The 26,943-nt window shown below is 35.8% G+C and overlaps 1 protein-coding gene across 2 annotated transcripts in view; it reads right to left on the bottom strand.

Annotated features, from left to right (window-relative positions):
* Positions 1 to 26,943, bottom strand: part of cntn5 (contactin 5) — a 519,869-nt gene that overhangs the window by 68,339 nt on the left and 424,587 nt on the right. For both annotated transcript variants that reach the window (XM_056477908.1, XM_056477906.1), the window contains exons 14-15: positions 17,742 to 17,869; positions 15,813 to 15,988 (exon numbers count right to left, since the gene is read on the bottom strand). In XM_056477908.1, the coding sequence (XP_056333883.1) occupies positions 15,813 to 15,988; positions 17,742 to 17,869 (304 nt within the window). The remainder of the gene's footprint in view (positions 1 to 15,812; positions 15,989 to 17,741; positions 17,870 to 26,943) is intronic.

Genomic DNA, 26,943 nt, shown 5'->3' on the forward strand with positions numbered 1-26,943 from the left:
CTAGTCACAGTCTCTGGGACAGTTGCTAGGGTGCTGAAATTGGTTGCTAGGGAGTGGCTAGTAAGTTTAAAGGTAATCAGTGATTGGCTGCTGGCTAGACTGAGTTGAATGAGGCCAGACTCTAGTCTGTAGGACAGTCTGATGCAGAGTTATGAGCTCACAAAGGCTGATCCAATGTTAAGTAAATGGGAGTCTTTTACAATGGAAGTCTATGGGACAGTTGCTAGGGTGCTGTAAGTGGTTGCTAGGGAGTGGCTAGTAAGTTAAAAAGTCATCAGTTATTGGCTGCTGGCTAGACTGAGTTAAATGAGTCCAGTTAGAAGTCTGTAGGACAGTCTGATGCAGAGTTATGAGCTCACAAAGTTTGACCCAATGTTAAATCAATGGTACTTTTGGGATTTTTCTGGGTCGTTTTTCGGAAAACCCAAGGTCGGATCAGTTAGAAAAGATATAGCAACTCGAGTCAGACCAGTTCGAAGGTTTGACGAAAGTTTGAAGTATGTAGCTTGAAAGGCCTAGGAGGAGATACACTTAGAAATTAGTCTCAGAAGAAGAAGAAGAAGAAGAATAATAATAAGTTTAAGATAGATAACAATATGCTGGCTTTTCAAGCCACCATAATAATAATAAGTTTAAGATAGATAACAATATGCTGGCTTTTCAAGCCACCATAATAATAATAGTAATAATAATAATAATAATAATAATTATACATTTATTTTTCACATCGATTTAGATGAAAGTATCAGCTAATTTACATCACAATGGAATAACAGACAGACTATCTATTCAGCTTATTTAGCAATAATTACTCTTTAAATAATCCGAGTGCTCAGTTAGCTGTTGTGGCAATTAACAAACTAGATATTAAAGTTTGAGGACAAACTTTATGGTGGCTTGAAAAGCCGAGTCTGAATTAGCATGTTACTAGCATGAATTAGCAAGTAACTAGCATGATTTCAACATAAATTAGCATGTAACTAGCATGATTCTAGCATGAATTAGCATGTTACTAGCATGTTTCTAGCATGAATTAGCATGTTGTTAGCATGAATTAGCATGTTTCTAGCATGATTCTAGCATGTTACTAGCATGTTACTAGCATGAATTAGCATGTTACTAGCATGATTCTAGCATGAATTAGCATGTAAATAGCATGATTCTAGCATGAATTAGCATGTTATTAGCATGATTCTAGCATGAATTAGCATGTTATTAGCATGATTCTAGCATGAATTAGCATGTTATTAGCATGATTCTAGCATGAATTAGCATGTTACTACCATGATTCTAGCATGAATTAGCATGTTACTAGCATGGATTAGCATGTAACTAGCATGATTCTAGCATGAATTAGCATGTTACTAGCATGTTTCTAGCATGAATTAGCATGTTATTAGCATGATTCTAGCATGAATTAGCATGTTACTAGCATGATTCTAGCATGAATTAGCATGTTACTAGCATGTTTCTAGCATGAATTAGCATGTTACTAGCATGATTCTAGCATGAATTAGCATGTTACTAACATGTTTCTAGCATTAATTAGCATGTTACTAGCATGTCTCTGGCATGAATTAGCATGTTATTAGCATGATTCTAGCATGAATTAGCATGTTACTAGCATGATTCTAGCATGAATTAGCATGTTACTAGCATGTTTCTAGCATGAATTAGCATGTTACTAGCATGATTCTAGCATGAATTAGCATGTTACTAGCATGATTCTAGCATGAATTAGCATGTTATTAGCATGATTCTAGCATGAATTAGCATGTTACTAGCATGATTCTAGCATGAATTAGCATGTTACTAGCATGATTCTAGCATGGATTAGCATGATTCTAGCATTAGTTAGCATGTAACTAGCATGTTACTAGCATGATTCTAGCATGAATCAGCTTGTTTCTAGCATGAATTAGCATGTTGTTAGCATGATTCTAGCATGAATTAGCATGTTACTAGCATGACTAGCATGTCGCTATTGTGTTGCTAGCACCTTTCTAGCAAGATTAGCATGTCAGTAGGATGTTAAAACTGTTAGCGTGTGTTAGAATAGCTAGTTACAGTCTCTGGGACAGTTGCTAGGGTGCTGAAATCGGTTGCTAGGGAGTGGCTAGTAAGTTTAAAGGTAATCAGTGATTGGCTGCTGGCTAGACTGAGTTGAATGAAGCCAGACTCTAGTCTGTAGGACAGTCTGATGCAGAGTTATGAGCTCACAAAGGTTGATCCAATGTTAAGTAAATGGGAGTCTTTTACAATGGAAGTCTATGGGACAGTTGCTAGGGTGCTGTAAGTGGTTGCTAGGGAGTGGCTAGTAAGTTAAAAAGTCATCAGTTATTGGCTGCTGGCTAGACTGAGTTAAATGAGTCCAGTTAGAAGTCTGTAGGACAGTCTGATGCAGAGTTATGAGCTCACAAAGTTTGACCCAATGTTAAGTCAATGGGACTTTTGGGATTTTTCTGGGTCGTTTTTTCGGAAAACCCAAGGTCGGATCAGTTAGAAAAGATATAGCAACCCGAGTCAGACCAGTTTGAAGGTTTGACGAAAGTTTGAAGTATGTAGCTTGAAAGGCCTAGGAGGAGATACACTTAGAAATTAGTCTCAGAAGAAGAAGAAGAAGAACTAGATATTAAAGTTTGAGGACAAACTTTATGGTGGCTTGAAAAGCCGAGTCTGAATTAGCATGTTACTAGCATGAATTAGCAAGTAACTAGCATGATTCTAACATAAATTAGCATGTAACTAGCATGATTCTAGCATGAATTAGCATGTTACTAGCATGTTTCTAGCATGAATTAGCATGATTCTAGCATGAATTAGCATGTTACTAGCATGATTCTAGCATGGATTAGCATGTAACTAGCATGATTCTAGCATGAATTAGCATGTTACTAGCATGATTCTAGCATGAATTAGCATGTTATTAGCATGATTCTAGCATGAATTTGCATGATTCTAGCATGAATTAGCATGTTACTAGCATGTTTCTAGCATGAATTAGCATGTTACTAGCCTGTTTCTAGCATGAATTAGCATGTTATTAGCATGATTCTAGCATGAATTAGCATGTTTCTAGCATGAATTAGCATGTTACTAGCATGATTCTAGCATGAATTAGCATGTTACTAGCATGATTCTAGCATGAATTAGCATGTTACTAGCATTGTTCTAGCATGAATTAGCATGTTACTAGCATGATTCTAGCATGAATTAGCATGTTACTAGCATGATTCTAGCATGAATTAGCATGTTACTAGCATGATTCTAGCATGAATTAGCATGTTACTAGCATGATTCTAGCATGAATTAGCATGTTACTAGCATGATTCTAGCATGAATTAGCATGTTACTAGCATGATTCTACCATGAATTAGCATTTTACTAGCATGATTCTAGCATGAATTAGCATGTTACTAGCATGATTCTAGCATGGATTAGCATGTTACTAGCATGTTTCTAGCATGAATTAGCATGTTACTAGCATGTTTCTAGCATGAATTAGCATGTTATTAGCATGATTCTAGCATGAATTGGCATGTTACTAGCATGTTTCTAGCATGAATTAGCATGTTACTAGCATGATTCTAGCATGAATTAGCATGTTACTAGCATGATTCTAGCATTAATTAGCATGTTACTAGCATGTTTCTAGCATGAATTAGCATGATTCTAGCATGATTCTAGAATGAATTAGCATGTTTCTAGCATGAATTAGCATGTTATTGGCATGATTCTAGCATGAATTAGCATGTTACTAGCATGTTTCTAGCATGAATTAGCATGTTACTAGCATGATTCTAGCATGAATTAGCATGTTACTAGCATGATTCTAGCATGAATTAGCATGTTACTAGCATGATTCTAGCATGAATTAGCATTTTACTAGCATGATTCTAGCATGAATTAGCATGTTACTAGCATGATTCTAGCATGGATTAGCATGTTACTAGCATGTTTCTAGCATGAATTAGCATGTTACTAGCATGTTTCTAGCATGAATTAGCATGATTCTAGCATGAATTAGCATGTTACTAGCATGTTTCTAGCATGAATTAGCATGTTACTAGCATGATTCTAGCATGAATTAGCATGTTACTAGCATGATTCTAGCATGAATTAGCATGTTACTAGCATGATTCTAGCATGAATTAGCATGTTACTAGCATGATTCTAGCATGGATTAGCATGTTACTAGCATGTTTCTAGAATGAATTAGCATGTTACTAGCATGTTTCTAGCATGAATTAGCATGTTACTAGCATGATTCTAGCATGAATTAGCATGTTACTAGCATGTTTCTAGCATGAATTAGCATGTTACTAGCATGAATTAGCATGTTACTACCATGATTCTAGCATGAATTAGCATGTTATTAGCATGATTCTAGCATGAATTAGCATGTTTCTAGCATGAATTAGCATGTAACTAGCATGATTCTAGCATTAATTAGCATGTAACTAGCATGTTACTAGCATGATTCTAGCATGAGTCAGCTTGTTTCTAGCATGAATTAGCATGTTGTTAGCATGATTCTAGCATGAATTAGCATGTTACTAGCATGACTAGCATGTCACTATCATGTTGCTAGCACCTTTCTAGCAAGATTAGCATGTCAGTAGGATGTTAAAACTGTTAGCGTGTGTTAGAATAGCTAGTCACAGTCTCTGGGACAGTTGCTAGGGTGCTGAAATTGGTTGCTAGGGAGTGGCTAGTAAGTTTAAAGGTAATCAGTGATTGGCTGCTGGCTAGACTGAGTTGAATGAGGCCAGACTCTAGTCTGTAGGACAGTCTGATGCAGAGTTATGAGCTCACAAAGGTTGATCCAATGTTAAGTAAATGGGAGTCTTTTACAATGGAAGTCTATGGGACAGTTGCTAGGGTGCTGTAAGTGGTTGCTAGGGAGTGGCTAGTAAGTTAAAAAGTCATCAGTTATTGGCTGCTGGCTAGACTGAGTTAAATGAGTCCAGTTAGAAGTCTGTAGGACAGTCTGATGCAGAGTTATGAGCTCACAAAGTTTGACCCAATGTTAAGTCAATGGGACTTTTGGGTTTTTTCTGGGTCGTTTTTCGGAAAACCCAAGGTCGGATTAGTTAGAACAGATATAGCAACCCGAGTCAGACCAGTTTGAAGGTTTGACGAAAGTTTGAAGTATGTAGCTTGAAAGGCCTAGGAGGAGATACACTTAGAAATTAGTCTCAGAAGAAGAAGAAGAAGAAGAAGAAGAAGAAGAAGAAGAAGAATAATAAGTTTAAGATAGATAACAGTATGCTGGCTTTTCAAGCCACCATAATAACTAGATATTAAAGTTTGAGGACAAACTTTATGGTGGCTTGAAAAGCCGAGTCTGAATTAGCATGTTACTAGCATGAATTAGCAAGTAACTAGCATGATTCTAACATAAATTAGCATGTAACTAGCATGATTCTAGCATGAATTAGCATGTTACTAGCATGTTTCTAGCATGAATTAGCATGATTCTAGCATGAATTAGCATGTTACTAGCATGTTTCTAGCATGAGTTAGCATGTTACTAGCATGTTTCTAGCATGAATTAGCATGTTACTAGCATGATTCTAGCATGAATTAGCATGTTACTAGCATGATTCTAGCATGTTACTAGATTGTTTCTAGCATGAATTAGCATGTTACTAGCATGTTTCTAGCATGAATTAGCATGTTGTTAGCATGATTCTAGCATGAATTAGCATGTTACTAGCATGTTTCTAGCATGAATTAGCATGTTACTAGCATGTTTCTAGCATGAATTAGCATGTTACTAGCATGGTTCTAGCATGAATTAGTATGTTACTAGCATGTTTCTAGCATGAATTAGCATGTTACTAGCATGATTCTAGCATGAATTAGCATGTTACTAGCATGATTCTAGCATGAATTAGCATGTTATTAGCATGATTCTAGCATGAATTAGCATGTTACTAGCATGATTCTAGCATGAATTAGCATGTTACTAGCATGTTTCTAGCATGAATTAACATGTTATTAGCATGATTCTAGCATGAATTAGCATGTTACTAGCATGATTCTAGCACGAATTAGCATGTTACTAGCATGTTTCTAGCAAGAATTAGCATGTTACTAGCATGATTCTAGCATGAATTAGCATGTTACTAGCATGTTTCTAGCAATAATTAGCATGTTACTAGCATGTTTCTAGCATTAATTAGCATGTTATTAGCATGATTCTAGCATGAATTAGCATGTTTCTAGCATGAATTAGCATGTTATTAGCATGATTCTAGCATGAATTAGCATGTTACTTGCATGATTCTAGCATGAATTAGCATGTTACTAGCATGTTTCTAGCATGAATTAGCATGTTACTTGCATGATTCTAGCATGAATTAGCATGTTACTAGCATGTTTCTAGCATGAATTAGCATGTTACTAGCATGATTCTAGCATGAATTAGCATGTTACTAGCATGTTTCTAGCATTAATTAGCATGTTACTAGCATGTTTCTAGCATGTTATTAGCATGATTCTAGCATGAATTAGCATGATTCTAGCATGAATTAGCATGTTATTAGCATGATTCTAGCATGAATTAGCATGTTACTAGCATGATTCTAGCATGAATTAGCATTTTACTAGCATGATTCTAGCATGAATTAGCATGTTACTAGCATGATTCTAGCATGTTACTAGCATGTTTCTAGCATGAATTAGCATGTTACTAGCATGTTTCTAGCATGAATTAGCATGTTACTAGCATGATTCTAGCATGAATTAGCATGTTACTAGCATGTTTCTAGCATGAATTAGCATGTTACTAGCATGATTCTAGCATAAATTAGCATGTTACTAGCATGATTCTAGCATGAATTAGCATGTTATTAGCATGATTCTAGCATGAATTAGCATGTTACTAGCATGATTCTAGCATGTTACTAGATTGTTTCTAGCATAAATTAGCATGTTACTAGCATGTTTCTAGCATGAATTAGCATGTTGTTAGCATGATTCTAGCATGAATTAGCATGTTACTAGCATGTTTCTAGCATGAATTAGCATGTTACTAGCATGGTTCTAGCATGAATTAGTATGTTACTAGCATGTTTCTAGCATGAATTAGCATGTTACTAGCATGTTTCTAGCATGAATTAGCATGTTACTAGCATGACTAGCATGTCACTATCATGTTGCTAGCACCTTTCTAGCAAGATTAGCATGTCAGTAGGATGTTAAAACTGTTAGCATGTGTTAGAATAGCTAGTCACAGTCTCTGGGACAGTTGCTAGGGTGCTGAAATTGGTTGCTAGGGAGTGGCTAGTAAGTTTAAAGGTAATCAGTGATTGGCTGCTGGCTAGACTGAGTTGAATGAGGCCAGACTCTAGTCTGTAGGACAGTCTGATGCAGAGTTATGAGCTCACAAAGGTTGATCCAATGTTAAGTAAATGGGAGTCTTTTACAATGGAAGTCTATGGGACAGTTGCTAGGGTGCTGTAAGTGGTTGCTAGGGAGTGGCTAGTAAGTTAAAAAGTCATCAGTTATTGGCTGCTGGCTAGACTGAGTTAAATGAGTCCAGTTAGAAGTCTGTAGGACAGTCTGATGCAGAGTTATGAGCTCACAAAGTTTGACCCAATGTTAAGTCAATGGGACTTTTGGGATTTTTCTGGGTCGTTTTTCGGAAAACCCAAGGTCGGATCAGTTAGAAAAGATATAGCAACCCGAGTCAGACCAGTTCGAAGGTTTGACGAAAGTTTGAAGTATGTAGCTTGAAAGGCCTAGGAGGAGATACACTTAGAAATTAGTCTCAGAAGAAGAATAAGAAGAAGAAGAAGAAGAAGAAGAAGAAGAAGAAGAAGAATAATAAGTTTAAGATAGATAACAGTATGCTGGCTTTTCAAGCCACCATAATAATAAGTTTAAGATAGATAACAATATGCTGGCTTTTCAAGCCACCATAATAAACCCATTGTGGCTTAATCAAATATAAAAGCTCTGGAAGCCTGGTTAACACAGCACACACCGGCCCACATCAGTTCACAATGACTCTGTAACAGTGACAGTTTGATGGCTGATTGGAGCTCAGTGCTGCCGTGAAGGGAACCAAATGATGTTGTCAGCCGCGGGGAAGACTTAAATATGCTCATAATCGGATAGGGAGAGGACACAAGACGATCGGAGCTTAATTGCATGAGCTGTAGCTGGTGCTGAAGAGCTGTTTGGAGATACATGAATGCATGCATGAGACGATGTGACTGCATGTCGGAGTAACACAACAAATAATTGATACTATTGTCAAAGTCAGACAATCAAATCGGAGCTTGGCAGACAGACAGAGCATCGTGTATGTGCATATCTTGTATTCCTAACATTGTGGGGACCAAATGTTCCCACGAGAAATACCAATACCAGTCAATTTTGACCTTGTGAAGGCATTGCCTTTTAGTCCTGATGAGGATAATGGCTTATAAATCATACATATTGATGGTTTTTGAAAATGTAAAAATGTAGATTGTTTGCTGTGATGGTTGGGTTTAAGGTAAAGATGATAGAATATACAGTTTGTACAGTATAAAAATCATTATGTCTATGGGGAGTTCCCATAAAGATAGCTGTGCTAGTGTCTGTGTGTGTTTAATGAGTTTAACAAACCACAGCTATTAAGAAAAACTCAATATTAAATAAGAACGCAATCAATTTTTGACAATAACTAAGATTTCAATTAATATATACATACAGATACATTTCTCAGGATATACTGGGTAAGGCTTATGGTTATGGTTATCAGTTGGAAAGTTTTATTATGCAGGTATTTCAAGGAACATTTCTTCCACATTAAAAAACAAAACATTTTAGAATATTTTCATTCAGTTACTTTTAGTTTACTTTTTAATTTGATATTATAATTTAAATCCACCTGAAGGCAAATGGAATTTTGACTGTTTTTCCAATATATATCAATTTATATCAATATCAATATATATATATATATATATATATATATATATATATATATATATATATATATATATATATATATATATATATATATATAGCCGTGCTATATTCTACAAATAACAGCACTCCTACAGCCTCTTCACCCTTCACCCTTGTGTATTACTCCGCTCACATGCAGCAACAAGCAGAGTACACTACAGTTTGACAAATATCACAGCTGTTGGACAACATAATGTACTTTTGAGGTTTTTCTTTATGAGGATACTGCCTATTTTAAAATATTTATAATTTCAGAGCATCGGATTCAGTGCATCGGCCCCCATCAGCCTGTCTGAGCAGACCAAAGAAAGTGACGGTTGACGTTCCGCCACAAGATGGCGACAGAAACATAATGCATAATAAGTCCTTAAAGAGAGGAAAAAACAGCATTTTCCCAGCATAAGTTTGAAACTACAGCTGAACAAATCATTATAAATCAGGTAAGTGGTATTTTAAGTCGATCTCTCTCTTTTGTATTTTGTATTTCTGTATTTATACCAAAGAAACTAGTAGTGTTTACTTTGCTTTGACTTTTTCCGGGTTAATTATTGTGAAATCCCAATTGCAACAGAGAAATACTGGGAAATCTTTGTAGATTGATGGCATTTATAATCCTTATAATCTTAAAATGTGAGCAAAAATCATTTGTTGTGTCATCACTTTAGACATTACGCTAGAGAATCATTCAAATTCTAGCTCTAAAGTGACGTTTATGAATTAGCAATGGTTTCTGCTGTTCTGACCATCAGATGTGAATGAATGGCAGAAGAAAGTAGTTCCTCTTTTTGAGACTCTCCCTGTTTGATTTTCTTTTTTATATACATGATTATGCTGTCGAACTGTTGTATAAACGCAATATCACACTCATAGCAGTGCAATATGGCTGTGTATCGGCACTGGTGAGGTGGGGGGCAGTAAGGCACTCGGCCTGCAGCCTCGAGCCAATGCATGCTTCCCACCAGTGCCGATATACAGCCATTTCACACTGCTACGAGTGTAAGGAATATTATTATATTAGTCAATATTATTCATGAAATTATTATTATTATTATTATTATTATTATTTTTGATTTGCAACAGAAAAAACATCTGTTGTCCAATGACTTGCCTAATTAACCTAATTAGGCTAGTTAAGCTTTTAAATAGCACTTTAAGCTGAATACTGGTCTCTTGCAAATTAACTAGGCAAATTTTATGTACTGTCATCATGGAAAAAAAAAACAAACAGATATTAGATATTAGAAATAATTCATTAAAACTACTACATTTAAAAATGTGTAGACAAATCTCATCTCATTTAAACAGCACTTGGTACTTATTTGAAAACATAAATCAAGCAATAATTTTGTCCTGAACTGTTTGTATTTATGTATGTAAGCACTTATTTATATATTTATTTATTTGTTATTTGTTGTCATTTTATTATTTGTTTAACCAATACTGCCTTAAAAAAGCGGTAAGACAGAAATAATGGTTTTCATTACATCCCATGTCAAATATGCAGCACATGTACCCTAGTGAAAATTATACATTACATAATTAAATTATGGATAATTAAAATGTAATTTCTGTGAGACATTAGTTTGGTGAATATTTTGCACTGAAATGCAAGATCGTAAAAAGGCAATCATGGAACTGTGGAAAACTGGTAGGAATTATATTCAGAAACGATTCACCATTTTTGGCTTATGTAAATGTTCAAATAATAGAGTTGCCTGCTTTCCCCACACTGAATATGTTTACATGGACATCAGCAATCTAATAATTTCCCTTTATCTGATTAAGACAATAATATTGTAACCCGGGGAAGTGACACTGACAACAGCAGTGTGGATCCACATGCAGGTTTATTAGCGAGGTCAGGTAAGCAATGCTCAGCACAGAAGCAAACAGATGTGTATGGGCAATCCAGAGTTGTAGTAAAATACACAGGCAGATGGTCAGAAGGCAGGCAGCAGACAGGGATAAACATATAAACTAGAATCAAAACAAGGTAAAGCAAGCCAAAGGAAATGCGTTGTAATGTCACTATACAGCTAACAAGACTCAGCAACAGTGTTTGTGCTCCTTATGTAGTGCATTAATCAATCTTTGAGCAGCTTCAGCTGTGAGAGTGTAATCAGTCTTGATCTGGAACCGGTTGTGTGTGTGTTGTATGACTGGGTCTTGTTGTCCAGAAATTGCGGATTTGTAGTCCTTAAGCGATCTGCAGCTACTAGATCGCTGGTGATCATGACAAATATGATTAAGGTGTTTACATGAGTTGCTTTTTGAATGCTCATTTCGTTCCCGTTTTACATGTTGAAATACATATAGTGCAAACAATTTATTTGGGCTGAATTTAAACAAACAAATTAAGTTAAACAATACAAAATTTAATTTGTTTGTTTAAATTCAACCCACATAAATTGTTTGCAACAATTTTGCAGAACTCACTTTTTTCAGCGTATTTTTCTCTGGCGTTCATATTGTGCTTGTCACGGCACCATGTTATTTTGAGCATTTCTTAAATATTACATCAAGTTCAACTCTAATAGATTTCTCAAACTATGCATGCAAACAGACGACGGCGATTACAAATTCTCAAGCAACAGGCTACCACTGCCATTTCATTCACTAACTTTTGTTTTTCGTCAAACACCTGACAACTGCTGTGTGTGCATCCTTTCGCAAATTGTATCGAAAAAGTATTGCAAATTGTAATCGTTTTAAGGTGTTTACATGTCCAACCCAGGATCATTACAGATACGTACCTAGGGCTATATTTCTGGGGACATCGAATTTTGTTACTGGAGGTACATATGCACGCAGTTTTTGTTTTTGCAAATCCCCCAGAGACCACTGCGTATGCTTTTTGATGATCTCAAATCTGTCTTGCACATCCTCTTCTCTTGTAAATCCACCAGAGGGAGCAACATACAATTCAGCCGACCTAAACCCAACCGACAGTGTTTTCAAAAGCAATCTAGATAAAGAAAAGCCGTCTCGGCCATGTGATTTCACCACATTTTCAGTTTGTTGTTTGTTTATTTATTTATTTATTTATTTATTTATTTATTTATTTATTTATTTATTTATTTATTTATTTTTTGCTTTTGTTTTATCTGGTTTCTGGAACCATTTACAAGACTCGCACCCCATCATCGCGGTCAAATTCACTCCACATCCCATGTCTACGGTGGCCAGGAAGTGCAAAACAATATTACAAAGTGTGAAACACTTTTACAAAGCTCGAGACAAACTAACATTTTGAAAAACATTTTTACCTATCATAAGACACAATTACATAGGCAAAACTATTTAACCAAGGACGAAACAAATTTACATTTTAGAACAAAAGACACAAAACACTTTTACCAGTCCCGAAACAAATTTACAATTACAGTTCACCCTAACTAATATATATTTTAGACTCACAAAAATGTAGACAGTGCGACCTAAAGGGTTTGTCATCTGAAATGTGCAACGAAAGGTACCAAAAGCAATGTATTTCAAGTGCCACTGTCTCATCTTGTGTACAAAAAATATGTGTATCTCTCATATAACTAAGCTCATCCTAAGTAATGTATTTAAATTCACAAAAACGTAGACACTGGATTTGTTATCTAAAACGTGCAATAAAAGGTACCCGAATCAATGTATTTGACGTTTTTGGAAAAACATGTAGGTTGGGGAAAATATTTCCATTGATTCTGAACTGTGTTTGTGTGTGCATGTGAAGCCACGTCACTGCTGATTTTGTGGCTGTTGACGCTCTAATCAGTGTGTAGAGCTGCTGCTCCTCTGAGACTCTGATAAACATGATGGTGTGATTCACAGCAGGTCTTTCATCATGATGACATACGGTCCTGGCTGACCTTTCACTCCATTGATTCTCACTCCAGTTAAAGCAGGATTTGGTGCAATGTGGCATCCCTAAAATAAGTAACTGTGACTCCATCTGTTCACAAGCAACAGACTGAAAATCTATTCAAGAGTTGGATACTGTTTGCAAAATAAGCATACTTGAAAATATTTTTAAGGAGCTACACTTACAAAATATTTCCATGGAACATGGAATATTTACTTAATATTATATTTTTAGGCAAAAAATAATAGGCAATAATTTTGAACTTGTTCAGTTTGGGCAAATATATACCAGTCAGACCCCTAGTTTCTTACAATTTTGTGGTTGCTGAATCCAACGCAAAATCAACAAAAGCAATTTTTTAAGATCCTGCAAAATTCGTCATTTAAATGCAAAATAATCACAAAAAAGTAAATAATCTCATTAAACATCCAATTCCAAACCATATAATCAAATTCTATTTATTTCAGTTTGCAATTAATTGTTTTACATGACTTATAGACGTTGCATACGCAGTACACGTGATGTGCGTCTCTCGGATATGATGTCATCAATAAATCATTTTGTTTAACTCTTTATCTGCAGTTAATGAAAGAAAACGCTTCCCTGTCATTGACGAGTTTTACAGCAATCCGTGTTTTAGGTGTATCACAATAGGGATTGAGAGGTGTATCACATGTCTTGAGAGAGGTACATGATGTCAGATGCTCTGGGGATTGAAATCTAAGAGAGAGAAAATAAGATTGTGGATAAAAATAAGAGTTATACAACCTTGCTTTGGCTTAATCCCTACTGTTTTAGATGTTGTCTTGACCAAAATAAAAAAGCTTTATTTTTATAATGTGTCATTGTGTCAGATTGCACACCTAACATAGTAGGCTAGGTAATATATTAAATAAGATATTCCTGCTGTTAGGCAACATTATGTACCTTTAAAGCTTATTTAGTCAAGCATGTAGTTGTTTAGATTGCAACTATGCAGTTTATTTATACGGATAGTGCCTATTTTAAAATAATTTCTGAGAGACAGCGCATCGGCGGTCATTAACCTGCCATACTGAGCTGACCAAAGATGGTTGACATTGTCTATCCACAAGATGGCGACAGGACCACACAATAAGCCCTTAGAAGACTATAACAGCCTAATTTCTAACTACAGCTGATCAAATCATTATTAAACTGGTAACCGTACCTGCCAACATGATTTCCCGGGAATCTCCCGTATTTCAGACCATTCTCCTGCAACCATCCCATTTTCACAACCCCCCTCCCTTTTTCGTGCAGTCTGTAACACCTGTGGGTCACCAACTTTGGCACAGTATCCGATTGCAGCAGCCACCCTTCCCCCCACCCCCCGGTCTCCCAGATAGATGACAGGTATGCTGGTAAGTGATATTCTAAGTCGATCTTTCTCTTTTGTATGTTGTAGTGCTGTATTTATACCGATTTACTCGCATATCAGGAATGCGTGTTGTGTTGGCAGAAAGAAAGAAGAAATGCCCGCATGTGTTTAGTGTCTTTTCCTTATCGCAAACACAACAGCAGTCTGGTAGTGATTGCGCTGCTTTTTTCAGGGTTATTTATTGTGATATCCCGATTGCAACAAAGAAATACTGTAGACTGTAACACTATAAGAATATATCTTTGTAGATGGATGTAGTTTCATGTCAAGTTCAGCCTTATAATCCCAAAATGTGAACATTTTAGACATTACGCTTGAGAATCATTCAAACACTAGCTCTAAAGTGACGTTGGTGAATTTTGTAACGGCTTCTGCTGTTTTGACGTTAGCAGCAGATGTGAATACACGCAATATCACACTAGTAACAGTGCGATGTGGCTGTATATCAGCACTGGTGGGACGCTAAGGCACCCGACCTGCAGCCTTGAGCCAACACACGCCTTCCACCAGTGCTGATATACAGCCATATCGCACTGCGACTCATGTGATACTGCTCATATATATATATATATATATATATATATATATATATATATATATATATATATATATATATATATATATATATATATATATATATATATATATATATATATATTATTATTATTATTTTTTATTTTATTTTTTTTTCTGACACAGGATGTCTAATCACATCTTAGCTTTGACTTTACATGTAAATCACTCGCACCCCCCCCCCCCCCCCCACTCTCATGTAATGTAATTATTGATTGTAAGGGCGCAGGTGAGACGTCATTTTTCGAGAGACACTTAAATACATCACGTGCGCTGCATATGCAACATCTATAAGTCCTGTAAAACAATCAATCAATTGCAAGTTGAATTAGATTATATGGTTTGGAATTGGATGTTTTATGAGATTATTTATTAATAGATTGTTAAATTAGGAATTGTGCAGGATCCTAAAAATTTGTGACTATTTGTTGATTTTGCATTGTATTCAGCAGTTGCAGAATCACGGAAAACTAGGGGGCCTGGTTAGATTAACAACAAAGCAAAAGCGTTAATTGTGGCAGATTGATTTTATGGCATCAAAAACGTTGACACTTTTATTGGCATTCACGTACATTAAAAATAAATACGGGTCATGACTGAACATGGTGGAAGAGGGGTGGTCTTCAAAATTAAACCAATAATGGACTTGCTTTGCTCCAAACATTGTTTCCACCCATCTCATTAGGTGAGGTTAACGTTGACATTAAACAACTGGATAAATGATTATATAATTAAATGGTTGTTAGACTTTTGTTTTTTTTTGTGTTGCCAATATTCTTGCATTTAAATAGGCCTATTGGTGTGTGTGTGTGTGTGTGTGTGTGTGTGTGTGTGTGTGTGTGTGTGTGTGTGTGTGTGTGTGAGCGCGCAATTATGTGCAATGTTTGTATATTTATAACACTCACGATAATGGCGGTTGTGACTCAATGGTATTGTTATTTTGGAGGTCATGGGCTGAAAAGTTTGGGAAGTTCTGATATATGTGACCTACATTATGAACAGAGCTGTGGTGAAGCCTCTTACTGTTTGGATGTACTCAAAGTGTCCTCCGTCCTGCTGAGTGTTGAGCGGCTGGTTGTTGAGCAGCCAGAGGAAGGACACGTCCAGCGAAGGGTCATGAGTGACTTTACAGCTGAGCACCACACTCTCTCCCACTGTCACCTCCACCCGCAAGGGGCTCAGCTCCACCCGCATGGGCTCTGAAACACAGGCGACATTCCCTTCATCAGTACACAACAGTCAGAGCACACTGAAGATCATTTGAAGAACGTAATTAAAAAAGGCTTTTTTAGACTGAGGAGTTCTAACAGATGTTGTGATATGTTAACAGTGTCATACAAACAGCCATGCATGATGTTCCATTATATAACAGTTCTTTCTGGTTCTTGAATCGGATTGTCTGATAGCTGTGAGATATTAAAGCAATATCAGCACTCGTACAGACTCTTCACCCTTTTGTATTACTCCGTCCACACGAGTGGCAAGCAGAGAACTACAGTTTGACAAATATTGCAGCTGTTGGACAACATAATGTACTTTTGAGGCTTTTTTAGGCGAGAATGTAGTTGTTTAGATTGCAACTATTCCGTTTATTTACAAGGATAGTGCATACTTTAAATATTTGTAATTTCTGAGTTGATGTTTGCCACAAGATGGCGACAAAGTGCTCATAAGTAATAATAGACAAATTACTAACCTACGTCACATTTGACATCACATGACATGCAGAAAAATAAACTCCCTACAGTTTGACAAACTGCAGCTGTTAGACAACATAATGTACTTTTGAGGCATTTTTAGGCGAGAATGTAATTGTTTAGATTGCAACTTTGCAGTATTATCTTATTTATAAGGATAGTGCCTATTAAGAAAATATTTATAATTTGAGAGATTCAGCACGTCGGAGGCCATCAGACTGTCATTGAGCAGAGCAAAGAAATTGACAGTTGACATTCCACCACAAGATGACAGCAGAGACTGCATAATAAGTTCTTTTCAGCATTCATCTGAACAAATCATTATAGAACAGGTTATTCTAAGTCGATCGCTCTCTTTTATATGTTGTAGTGCTGTATTTATACCACAGTAATCTAGTGATGTTTGCTTTCCTATGGCTTTTTTGGGGTTAATTATTGTGAAATCCAGATTGTAACAGAGAAATACTAGGAAATCTCTGTAGACTGATGGCATTTCTTGCCGTTCAGCCTTATAATCTTAAAATGTGAGCTGTTAAAAAGTCACGTGTTTTGTCATCATTTTGGACATTACGCATGAAAATCATTAAAATACTAGTTCTAACATTAGATGTGAATTAGTGGCAGGAGAATGTAGTTCCTCGCACAAACGCATTTTTGAGATTCTCTGTTTTTGATTTTCTTTTTAGACTTTTATTACATATCTATATATATATCTATATCTATATCTATATATTTATAATATGCCATCAAACTGTTGTATAAACGCAATATCACACTCATAGCAATGCAATATGGCTGTATATCGTCACTGGTGGGACACCTGCAGCCTCGAGCTACTGCACACCAATATGTATATGTTTTCTGATATGATGAAATAGTAAAGAACTTATTGTCTGCTTTATTAATTCTATGTATTCTATTAATATTTTATTTTCGGTAATTGTTAGGGTTTGTTAGATATGTCTATCTCTCGGGAACCCTTCAACAAATACTCACATCTGCCAGCAGAGATAAAATCAACACAATTTGTCCCGTGCCTTCAAGTTATTATCTGCTTTCTTGATAGGGAACAACCTCCTCAACAACAGCTGTCCTTGGAGACAGTAAATGCTCTTGTGTCTTGAGCGGCCAAAACAAACATCTTCACGCTTGATAAGCTGAAATGAGCTATTTCTTCCATCCTGCTCAGTCAAGTGCCGTCTGCTTGCTCTGGTGCGGTTAACCGTGAGCTGAGGTTACTATAAGGGTCTCTTACCTTTCACCAGAAGCACAGTCGTCAACTCTGCTGATCCAAACTGATTTTCTGCGCGGCACACGTAGCTTCCCTCATCCGAGCGGCTGGAGTTAATGATGCGCAGGGTGTTGTTCCGAAGTAACATTATCCTGTTAAAAACACAGTTCATTTAGAATGGGAAATATTTATACACTTCTTCAAAAAGGTGAAATAAACTAATTAGCACAATATCAAAAACTAATTAGAATGAAAACGTGACTGATGACGAAATGACCACCAAATATAATGCATAATTACTATGCTTTTAGAACGGTATGGCATGCTGTAGAATACCATAGATTATCATGTAAGCGAGGTAAACATTTAGAACTTTGTTTATAGTCAAGTAATACTAAGAACATAAAATATAAACATTTTGGAGGTTTTGAATTGAACCCTCCTGTCGCGTTCACCTCCTGCCTCTTACTTTAGTGTTCCTGGTCAAAATAGGCCAGTCTGTTTTAACTGCCCTTAAATAGCTTAAAAAAACATTTTTCACCCCTAAATTTTTATTCAACATTCTTTAGCTGTGAACAATGTCCCAAAGTAGTGTTTAAAATGCATTTATATAATTAGACATAAAATAACAGCAGTGAAAATACAAATAGGCACTGAAACTGTATTACAAAATGAACATGTAATGTCATGGAGGTAATCACAGGGGCAAATCGGAATATAAGCATGGGAATGTGTACCCACAAAGACATTGTTCTGTCTGAAATGTGTGTGTGTGAGTTGGTGTAGTGTGGATTTTTTCTGTCTGATGGTTGAATACATTCTGGATACCCATTCATTTCCTATGGCAGTCACATTTGACTGGGAACATCACAAGTGTAACAAGGTTGATTAAAACACTCAAAATTCAATGAAAGAGGTGATCATCGCTTTTATATGTTTAAGTGCATGTGGAGAATATATAAGGCCTTGAGGCATTCAGATGTAAAACGCAATATTTATAAGTGTTTTAAGTTGTAAATCAACCAGATTTGACCTAACCATGACAGGAAGCTTAAACATTATATTAATTTATTTTATTACATTATATTATTTGCTTAAATACATACAGTCAGGTCCATAAATATTGGGACATCGACACAATCCCAACATTTTAGGTTATATACAACAACACAATGGATTTGAAATAAAAAAAATAAGATGTGCTTTAACTGCAGACTTTTACTTTAATTTGAGGGTATTTACATCCAATTCAGGTGTACGGTGCAGGAATTACAACAGTTTCCTTATGTGCCTCCCACTTGTTAAGGGACCAAAAGTAATAGGACAATTGGCTACTAAGCTGTTGCATGGTCAGGTGTGTGTTATTCCCTCATTATTCCAATTACAATGAGCAGGTAAAGGTCCAAAGATCATTTCAAGTGTGCTATTTGCATTTGGAATTGGTTGCTGCCAACTCTTAAAATAAGATCCAAAGAGCTGTCACTATCAGTCAAGCAAGCCATCGTTAGGCTGAAAAAACTAAATAAACCCATCAGAGAGATTATATTAAGCATAGCCAAAAACATTAGGCATGTCAAAAACAACGGTTTGGAACATTCTTAAACAGAAAGAATGCACCAGTGAGCTCAGCAACACCAAAAGACCAGGAATACCATGGAAAACAGCTGTGGTGGATGACCAAATAATTCTTTTGCTAGTAGAGAAAAAACATTTCACAACCGTTGGCCAGATCAAGAACTTTCTTCAGGAGGTAGGTCTTTGTGTGTCATAGTCAACAATCAAGAGAAGACTGCACCAGAGTGAATATAGAGGGCTTACCGCAAAATATAAACCATTGGTGTGCCTCAAAAATAGGAAGCCAGATTAGAGTTCTAAAAAGCCTTCACAGTTCTGGAACAACTTCCTATGGACAGATGTCTGGTGATGTCTATGCGTTCCATGACTTGACTTATTTTGGTCCCTTAACAAGTGGGAGACACATTTGCACACTGTTGTAATTCCTACAGCATTCACATGATTTAGATGTAAATACCAAAATTAAAGCTGACAGTCTGCAGTTAAAGCACATCTTGTTTGTTTCATTTCAAATCCATTGTGTTGGTGTATAGAGCCAAAAATGTGAGAATTGTGTTGATGTCACAATATTTATGGACTTGACTGTACAAATTCCACAAAATAAATGAATGGGATATTTAATCTTTTTGAAACCATTCTATCAAATTATTTATTAATTATATTTTACATCCAGTTTTATTTTTAATTTCATTCTTATTACTTTAATTCTAAAGCAAAAAAAAAAAAAAAAATCCAAATATTTTTTAAGCAAGCAAACATGAACAAAGGAACGGACAAAGGAATGAACAAAGGAACGAACAAAGGAATGAACGAAGGAACGAACGAAGGAACGAATGAAGGAACTAATGAAAGAAAGAAAGAAAGAAAGAAAGAACGTTTTTTATTTCACAACACTTTATTACAAAAATACTAATACATTATTTACAATTAACTCACTAAAAGGAAAAAATAAATAAACCAAAATAGGAGCAAAAGCCAAATCATTTTCATAAACCTCACACTTAACAAAACCTGCCAACAAATTGTAACTCACATTCTCTTCATTTTGGTACTATAAACTGCCCTTTTATCTTGCTCTAATACAAAATTAACAAGCTGACATTTAAAATGTTTCCTTTGAACATATTTAACCCCACAAATAACAATTTTAGTAGAAAAAGTTTCTCCAAAAGACTAAATAAATAAATAAATAAATAAATAAATAAATAAATAAATACAAAGGCTCAAGCCTGAAGCATTGCGAAAGCGTATGAACAGTCTGTCTTACTCTCTATGAACAAAAAGGGCAGTCGTGACCAACGTCAGGATTTAAAATTTAAATAAAAGCATTTATTAAAATGAAAGAAAGAAATGAAGAAAGAAAGAAAGAAAGAAAGAAAGAAAGACCATTTAAGTTTTATCTTAAAAAGCACGCACAAAAAAAAGCTAGCAAAAAAGTAGGCTTCTCCAACAATTCTTGTCCTTCATTGTTATTTAACATCTAGATTTAAAGATAATGTTGTCAATAGAGTCATTTAAAATGTTAATTGACTGATAGTATCTGTTAATGAGGATTAGCAGCGATGGCTATCAAAAGAAATTAACCAATTAACGGTTCAAAGCATTAAAAGGGCTCTTAATTATAACAGTAAAAAATGATAACATCCATCTAAATAATTTGCTTAAGTTACAGATGACTCTTAAACTGAAATATCTAGCGAGCATTAGTAAGGATGATTAATATGCTTGTCCAAATATGTGACGCGTCGAAAACGGCCCTAATCGGAATACTGTTAATTTGAGTGGAAGTCAAGATGAGATATACTCCTAATGACATTTCTTTCTTTGCGAAACCAAGAGAGAGCAGGAAGGCAAATTGAATTTAACAGAGATAACTAGAGTCTTACTTTTATCTTATCATCCGCTCTCATTCACTGCTCTGAGAACAGTTTCACAGAGCACCTCTGTGCTGCCCTCATATAAGGAATTAACTTCAGACAAAGACAGAAGTCATTTCTTGTCTGAGGTCCAGAGGAAACACAATGGAGAGTTTAAAAAAGAAAGAAAGAAAAAAAAAAAGTCTCGCTCTGAAGAAACCACCTGAGAACTGAGCAACAGGCTTCGGTTTATTATAGCTCTTAAAAAGCCATCACCTAAAGTGTCACAAAGTGAATGCACTAAAAAAGTTATTATCTCACTTCAACATCAAAGTTGTTCACACTTCAGACATTTTTTTAAAGAGATTTAAACTTAGCCCTCATTAAATAGATGGAAAAGTGAACTCTTTGCCTTCACACTCTGACAGCAGACCTGCTTCTTTTTAGTCGAGTTTAGTTGTGATTCATTCAGCCAGTTAGTTTATTTTTTTTTTAATATAGGTATTATTATTATTATTTTTTTTTAGTTCACTTTCAGGAGTCTTTTACATGAGACTTATTTTTTAGATAGATATATCTATATATGTTTCCCAGTACCGGGTTGCAGCTGAAAGGGCAGAAAACATAAAAAAAGGTAAAACATATGCTGGAATAGTTGGTGATTCATTCCGCTGTGGACAACTGATACATGGCATAAATAAGGGACTAAGCCGAAGGAAAATGAATGAATGATCGAATTTTTGAATCAACGAATGATTGTCTATATATTGTCATTTCACCTTGTACACAACAGTTAATCAAACACCTCTGCGTGTACTGTTCAATTAATTTCAATTCAAGTTTATTTTTATAGCGCTTTTCACAAAATAAATATTGTTTCAAAGCAGCTTCACAAAAGTTGGACATTATTGCATTACAATTAAATTTGTAAAAGTTAAAATTAGTAGTTACTATAACATTATTAGTTACTAATAATTTTAATGAGAACACTTTATTTTGACGGTCCATTTGAGTATTAGTAGACTGTCTGCTTAATATCTATTGATTCCAGCCCAGGCTCATTCTGAAAACGTAGTCCCGCGGACGTTTCTGAAGACCGCGAAAAACATCCCAGGAGGTACGTATTTTTTCAGTTTTAGTTTTGTGCGAATCCGCGAGAGGCCGCAGTGTGCACTTTTTCGCTTCTCAAATGTCTCTCTTGCAAGTGCAGCAAGCGCCCACGCTGTTCTCACGTAAACCCACCAGAGGCCGCTGTCGAACGACTGTCTGTACGACTGGCTGAATGATTGACTGGGCGACCAGCCTTACGGCAGGCCGACCCACCCTCCTCCTTCCCTGAACCCAACCAATTTTACCGATTGATCCGCCTGCCTGCTTACTTCCCTAAACCCAACCAACAATTTACAAAAGCCGTCCAGAAACAGAAAAGCCCTCTTCTGATTTTTTACCACGTTTTCGGAATTTACCACATTCTCACCCTGTTATGAACTTGTTCACTTTATTTCTTGGATTCAGTTTTTGTCTTACTTAATTTCTGGAACCGCTCTTCCCCGGACTCGAACCCGGTCGTTGTCGCTGTGGTGGTCATCTTCTTTCTGCGTCTCAAGTCCGCCGACGTACAGGACGAGCTAACTTGACAAACTGGTTGCGACGGGAAAGCCCTCCACACAAAGATAAGCGGTCAGCGGTAAGCGCTAAAAGTAACAGTGTCATACCACCCCGTAGCGTTCCCTTAAAAAATGAAATGCAGCCATACGTACCTCCGGCTACATAATTCGCGGTCTCCAGAAACGTCTTTTTTACATTTTTAAAATGAGCCTGGGTTGATTGATTCTGCTCCTTAAATAGACATTTAACTGACTATAAGAAACTTTGCAAGTACATGTCAACTTACACTAACCATAACGCAAACTCTAACCTAACAGTCTACTTATAATTTAATGAAAAATTTGTTGGGATGTAAATGCAATGTAACTTAAATTCAACAAATGGGCCATTAAAATAAAGTGCGACCATTTTAACTTAATAACTAGTAACTATTAGCTTTTAACAGTACAATTTATTATATATAAGCATAGTTACCTACAGTTATATAATATGTAGCTGATGTAATTGTGTACATTGTGCTTGCCGGCAGCTAACTCTCTCGTGGTCGCCAGGTTAGTACCTGTATGGGAGACCACATGAGAAAGCAAAGTTGTTGCCCGAAGTGGTGTTAATGAGACCAGCAGGATGCACCTAACCTGTGGTCTGTCTGGGTACTAATGCCCCAGTATAGTGACAGGGACTCTCTCTCAGTGAGCGCTTTCAAATGAGACGTTAAACCAAGGTCCCAACTCTCTGTGGTTGTTAAAAATACCAGGATGTCCTTTGAAAAAGAGTAGGGGTTTAACCTCGGCATTCCTGGCCAAATCTGCCCACTGGCCTCTGTCTATCATGGCCTCCTAACAATCCCCATACCATAATTGTCTTCATGACTCTGTCTTCTCTCCACCAATCAGCTTGTGTGTGGTGTGTGGCCTGGCACAATACGGCTGCCGTCGCGTCATCCAGGTGGATGCTGCACACTGGTGGTGGATGAGGAGATTCCCCCAATGTGTAAAGCACTTTGAGTGTCGAGAAAAGTGCTATATAAATGTAAGGAGTTATTATTATTATTACATGTTCAATGAAGTGTTGCATCATAAATAATTATAAAACTGTGTTATAAGGAAACAAATACACATATTTTCAATCAAAATAGCCACTTCATACCCAGCAGGCACAGGACGTCAAATTGACGCTGTATCCCAATGTCATTGGAACGCTGCATTTGTTTGGAAATGAAAATCGGGTTGATGTCAATGTCCAAGCTAAAATCAACCCAACATCAACATCTCGGAATGTTACAACCTGACATTGAGTGGACATTACCACTATGATGGCTATCAGACGTTGGATTTTGGTGTCCATACCTGACAAATAAATGTCAGTATGTGATGTCAATATGACATTGGTTTAAGATGTTGGCTCGATTTTGGTCACTTTTCAGCACAACGTAAAATCAACTAAATATCAACGTCTAATGATGTTACAACCTGACATTGTGTAGACGTTACCACTATGACATCTATCAGACGTTGGATTTTGATTGCCATACCTAACCAATAAATGTCAATATTTGACGTCAATATGACGTTGGTTTAAGATGTTGGCTCGACATTGGATTTTGGTTACTTTCCAACACAACCTAAAATCAACCAAAAATAAATGTCTCATGATGTTACAACCAGACATTGTGTGGACGTCACCACTATGACCTCTATCAGACGTTGGATTTTGGTTGCCATACTTGATAAATAAATCAATATGACGTTGGTTTAAGATGTTGTCTCATTTCTAACACAACCTAAAACCAACCAAATATCAACGTCACTTAAAGTCATTATTGGACGTAAAAATAAAGCTCTCCTCAGATACTGGCTAGACGTCACAACCTAAATATCAACGTCTTATGACGTTAGTTTAATTTTTTCTGTTAAATGAAAAAAAAGGAAATTAAATTAAATAAAGATGTTTAAGTCAGCTGAAAACTTGTAACCATTGACTTCCATTGTAGGAAAAAACAAATACTATGGAAATTAATGGTTACAGGTTTTCAGCTTTCTTCAAAATATCTTCATTTGTGTCCAACAGATTAAATCAAATCATACAGGTTTGGAACCAATAAGAAATTTTTTCAACCTCACGTTGTGTCAACCACATTTATACACAGCATCACACATTTTTATCTGTCATAAAAAACAATCAGAATGGATTCATCTTCAGCTTTTTGCATCCCTAAAAAGTTTTTTAAGCATTAGTTTTGTCACTTCAGAGTCACCGTACAAGTGAAAATGCACAATCCTGTCACTCGGAGCATAGAGCAATTTATGACAAGCAAAGTGTGTAATATGACAGAATGTAGCCTGCATGCTAGTTTCAGTGCATGGCACACACCTTACCAATACCACTGTTTAGTGAGCATGCGTGTCTATTCCTTTGATTTACTGCTGGTATATACTAAGTTTAATTTTGTTTGTTGTGTGTTATGTGGCTGCAGTAAAGCGAGCAGATATCAAAATGTCACTGATTTCCTCAAATAAACTTTGGGGTAATCCCATAAAGCTTTTTGATATAGCTCTTTGAACTCCAATCCTTTTCATGCAATGAATTAGATGGACACAATGTTTCCTCCTTCTTTTTCCTTTTTTGAAAGAGATAGAGATGAAAAAAGACATCACTGCTATAACTGACTTGGAATTCTTTTGCGTTTATTTAAATTTTTTTTGCATCAGATTAATTAATATGCATCGAACTCAGTGTGCAAGGTTTCTGTGTGTGATCAATTTTAAAATAAAAAAAAATAATAATTAAATGCAAATGAAAACTTTGGTATGCAAAGACCTTAACAATGGAGGTTTAAAATGTAAAGTGTCGGTGTATACAAAATCATAGACAAAAAAGACTAGGTAAAAAGTCACAGAATAACTAGAATCAACATTATATATTGATTCTAGTATAATAATGGTGATAATGATGATGATGATGATCTAAAAATAAATAAATAAATAAATAAATAAATAAATAAATAAATAAATAAATAAATAATTAATAATAATAATAATAATGATGATAATGATGATAATGTGATGTTGATGATGCTAATCTAAAATAATAATAATAATAATAATAATAATAATAATAATAATAATAATAATAATAATAATAATAATAATTACTTATTGTTGTTATTATTATTATTAATTAATATTTTAGATCATCATCGTCATCATCATCATCATAATTATTATTATTATTATCTAAAAACAATAAAAATAAATAAAATTAAACTGAACAATGAAAATAAATAAATAAATAAATAAATAAATAAATAAATAAATAAATAAATAAATAATAATAATAATAATAATAATGGGCGACGCAGCGGCGCAGTAGGTAGTGCTGTCGCCTCACAGCAAAAAGGTTGCTGGTTCGAGCCTTGGCTGGGTCAGTTGGAATTTCTGTGTGGAGTGTGCATGTTCTCCCTGCGTTCGCGTGGGTTTCCTCCAGGTGCTCCGGGTTCCCCCACAATCCAAAGACATGCAGTACAGATGAATTGAGAAGGCTAAATTGTCCATAGTGTATGAGTGTGAATGAGTGTGTATGGATGTTTCCCAGAAGATGGGTTGCAGCTGGAAGGGCATCCGCTGCGTAAAACATGTGCTGGATGAGTTGGCAGTTCATTCCGATGTGGCGACCCCGGATTAATAAAGGGAATGAATGAATGAATGAATGAATGAATAATAATAATAATAATAATAATAATAATAATAATAATAATAATAATAATAATAATAATAATAAGAAGAAGAAGAATGTTAGCATATCAATGGGATTTCAACTAACAAAGGCCAAAATGGGTTCAGAAGACCTTCAGATAACCCATCACATTTCCCCCATTTATATTTTAGTACATTTTCACCTGTGCTTTGATTGGCAGATGTGTGACGATGAATAATTACAGAGCAATCGTTTTATTAAAATCCAATCTCTGCCTAAAACCAACAGTCTCAATGAAAGGGAGCCGTCAGCCTCATTTCTTCCCCATTAATTCATCTCGTGATGTTTGGCTTTCATATTTACGGCATTAGGCACCCTGATCCTGCAGACACTGATGAGAATTGGCAGGCTGAAACTCACAAAGGCGTAACAAAGTGTATGGAAAAATTCATTAGAAGACTCTACCTAAGCAATGGTACTTTAAGTAGGAGAAA

The sequence above is a fragment of the Danio aesculapii genome, chromosome 18 (assembly GCF_903798145.1).
Source record: "Danio aesculapii chromosome 18, fDanAes4.1, whole genome shotgun sequence".
Classification (NCBI taxonomy): Eukaryota; Metazoa; Chordata; class Actinopteri; order Cypriniformes; family Danionidae; genus Danio; species Danio aesculapii.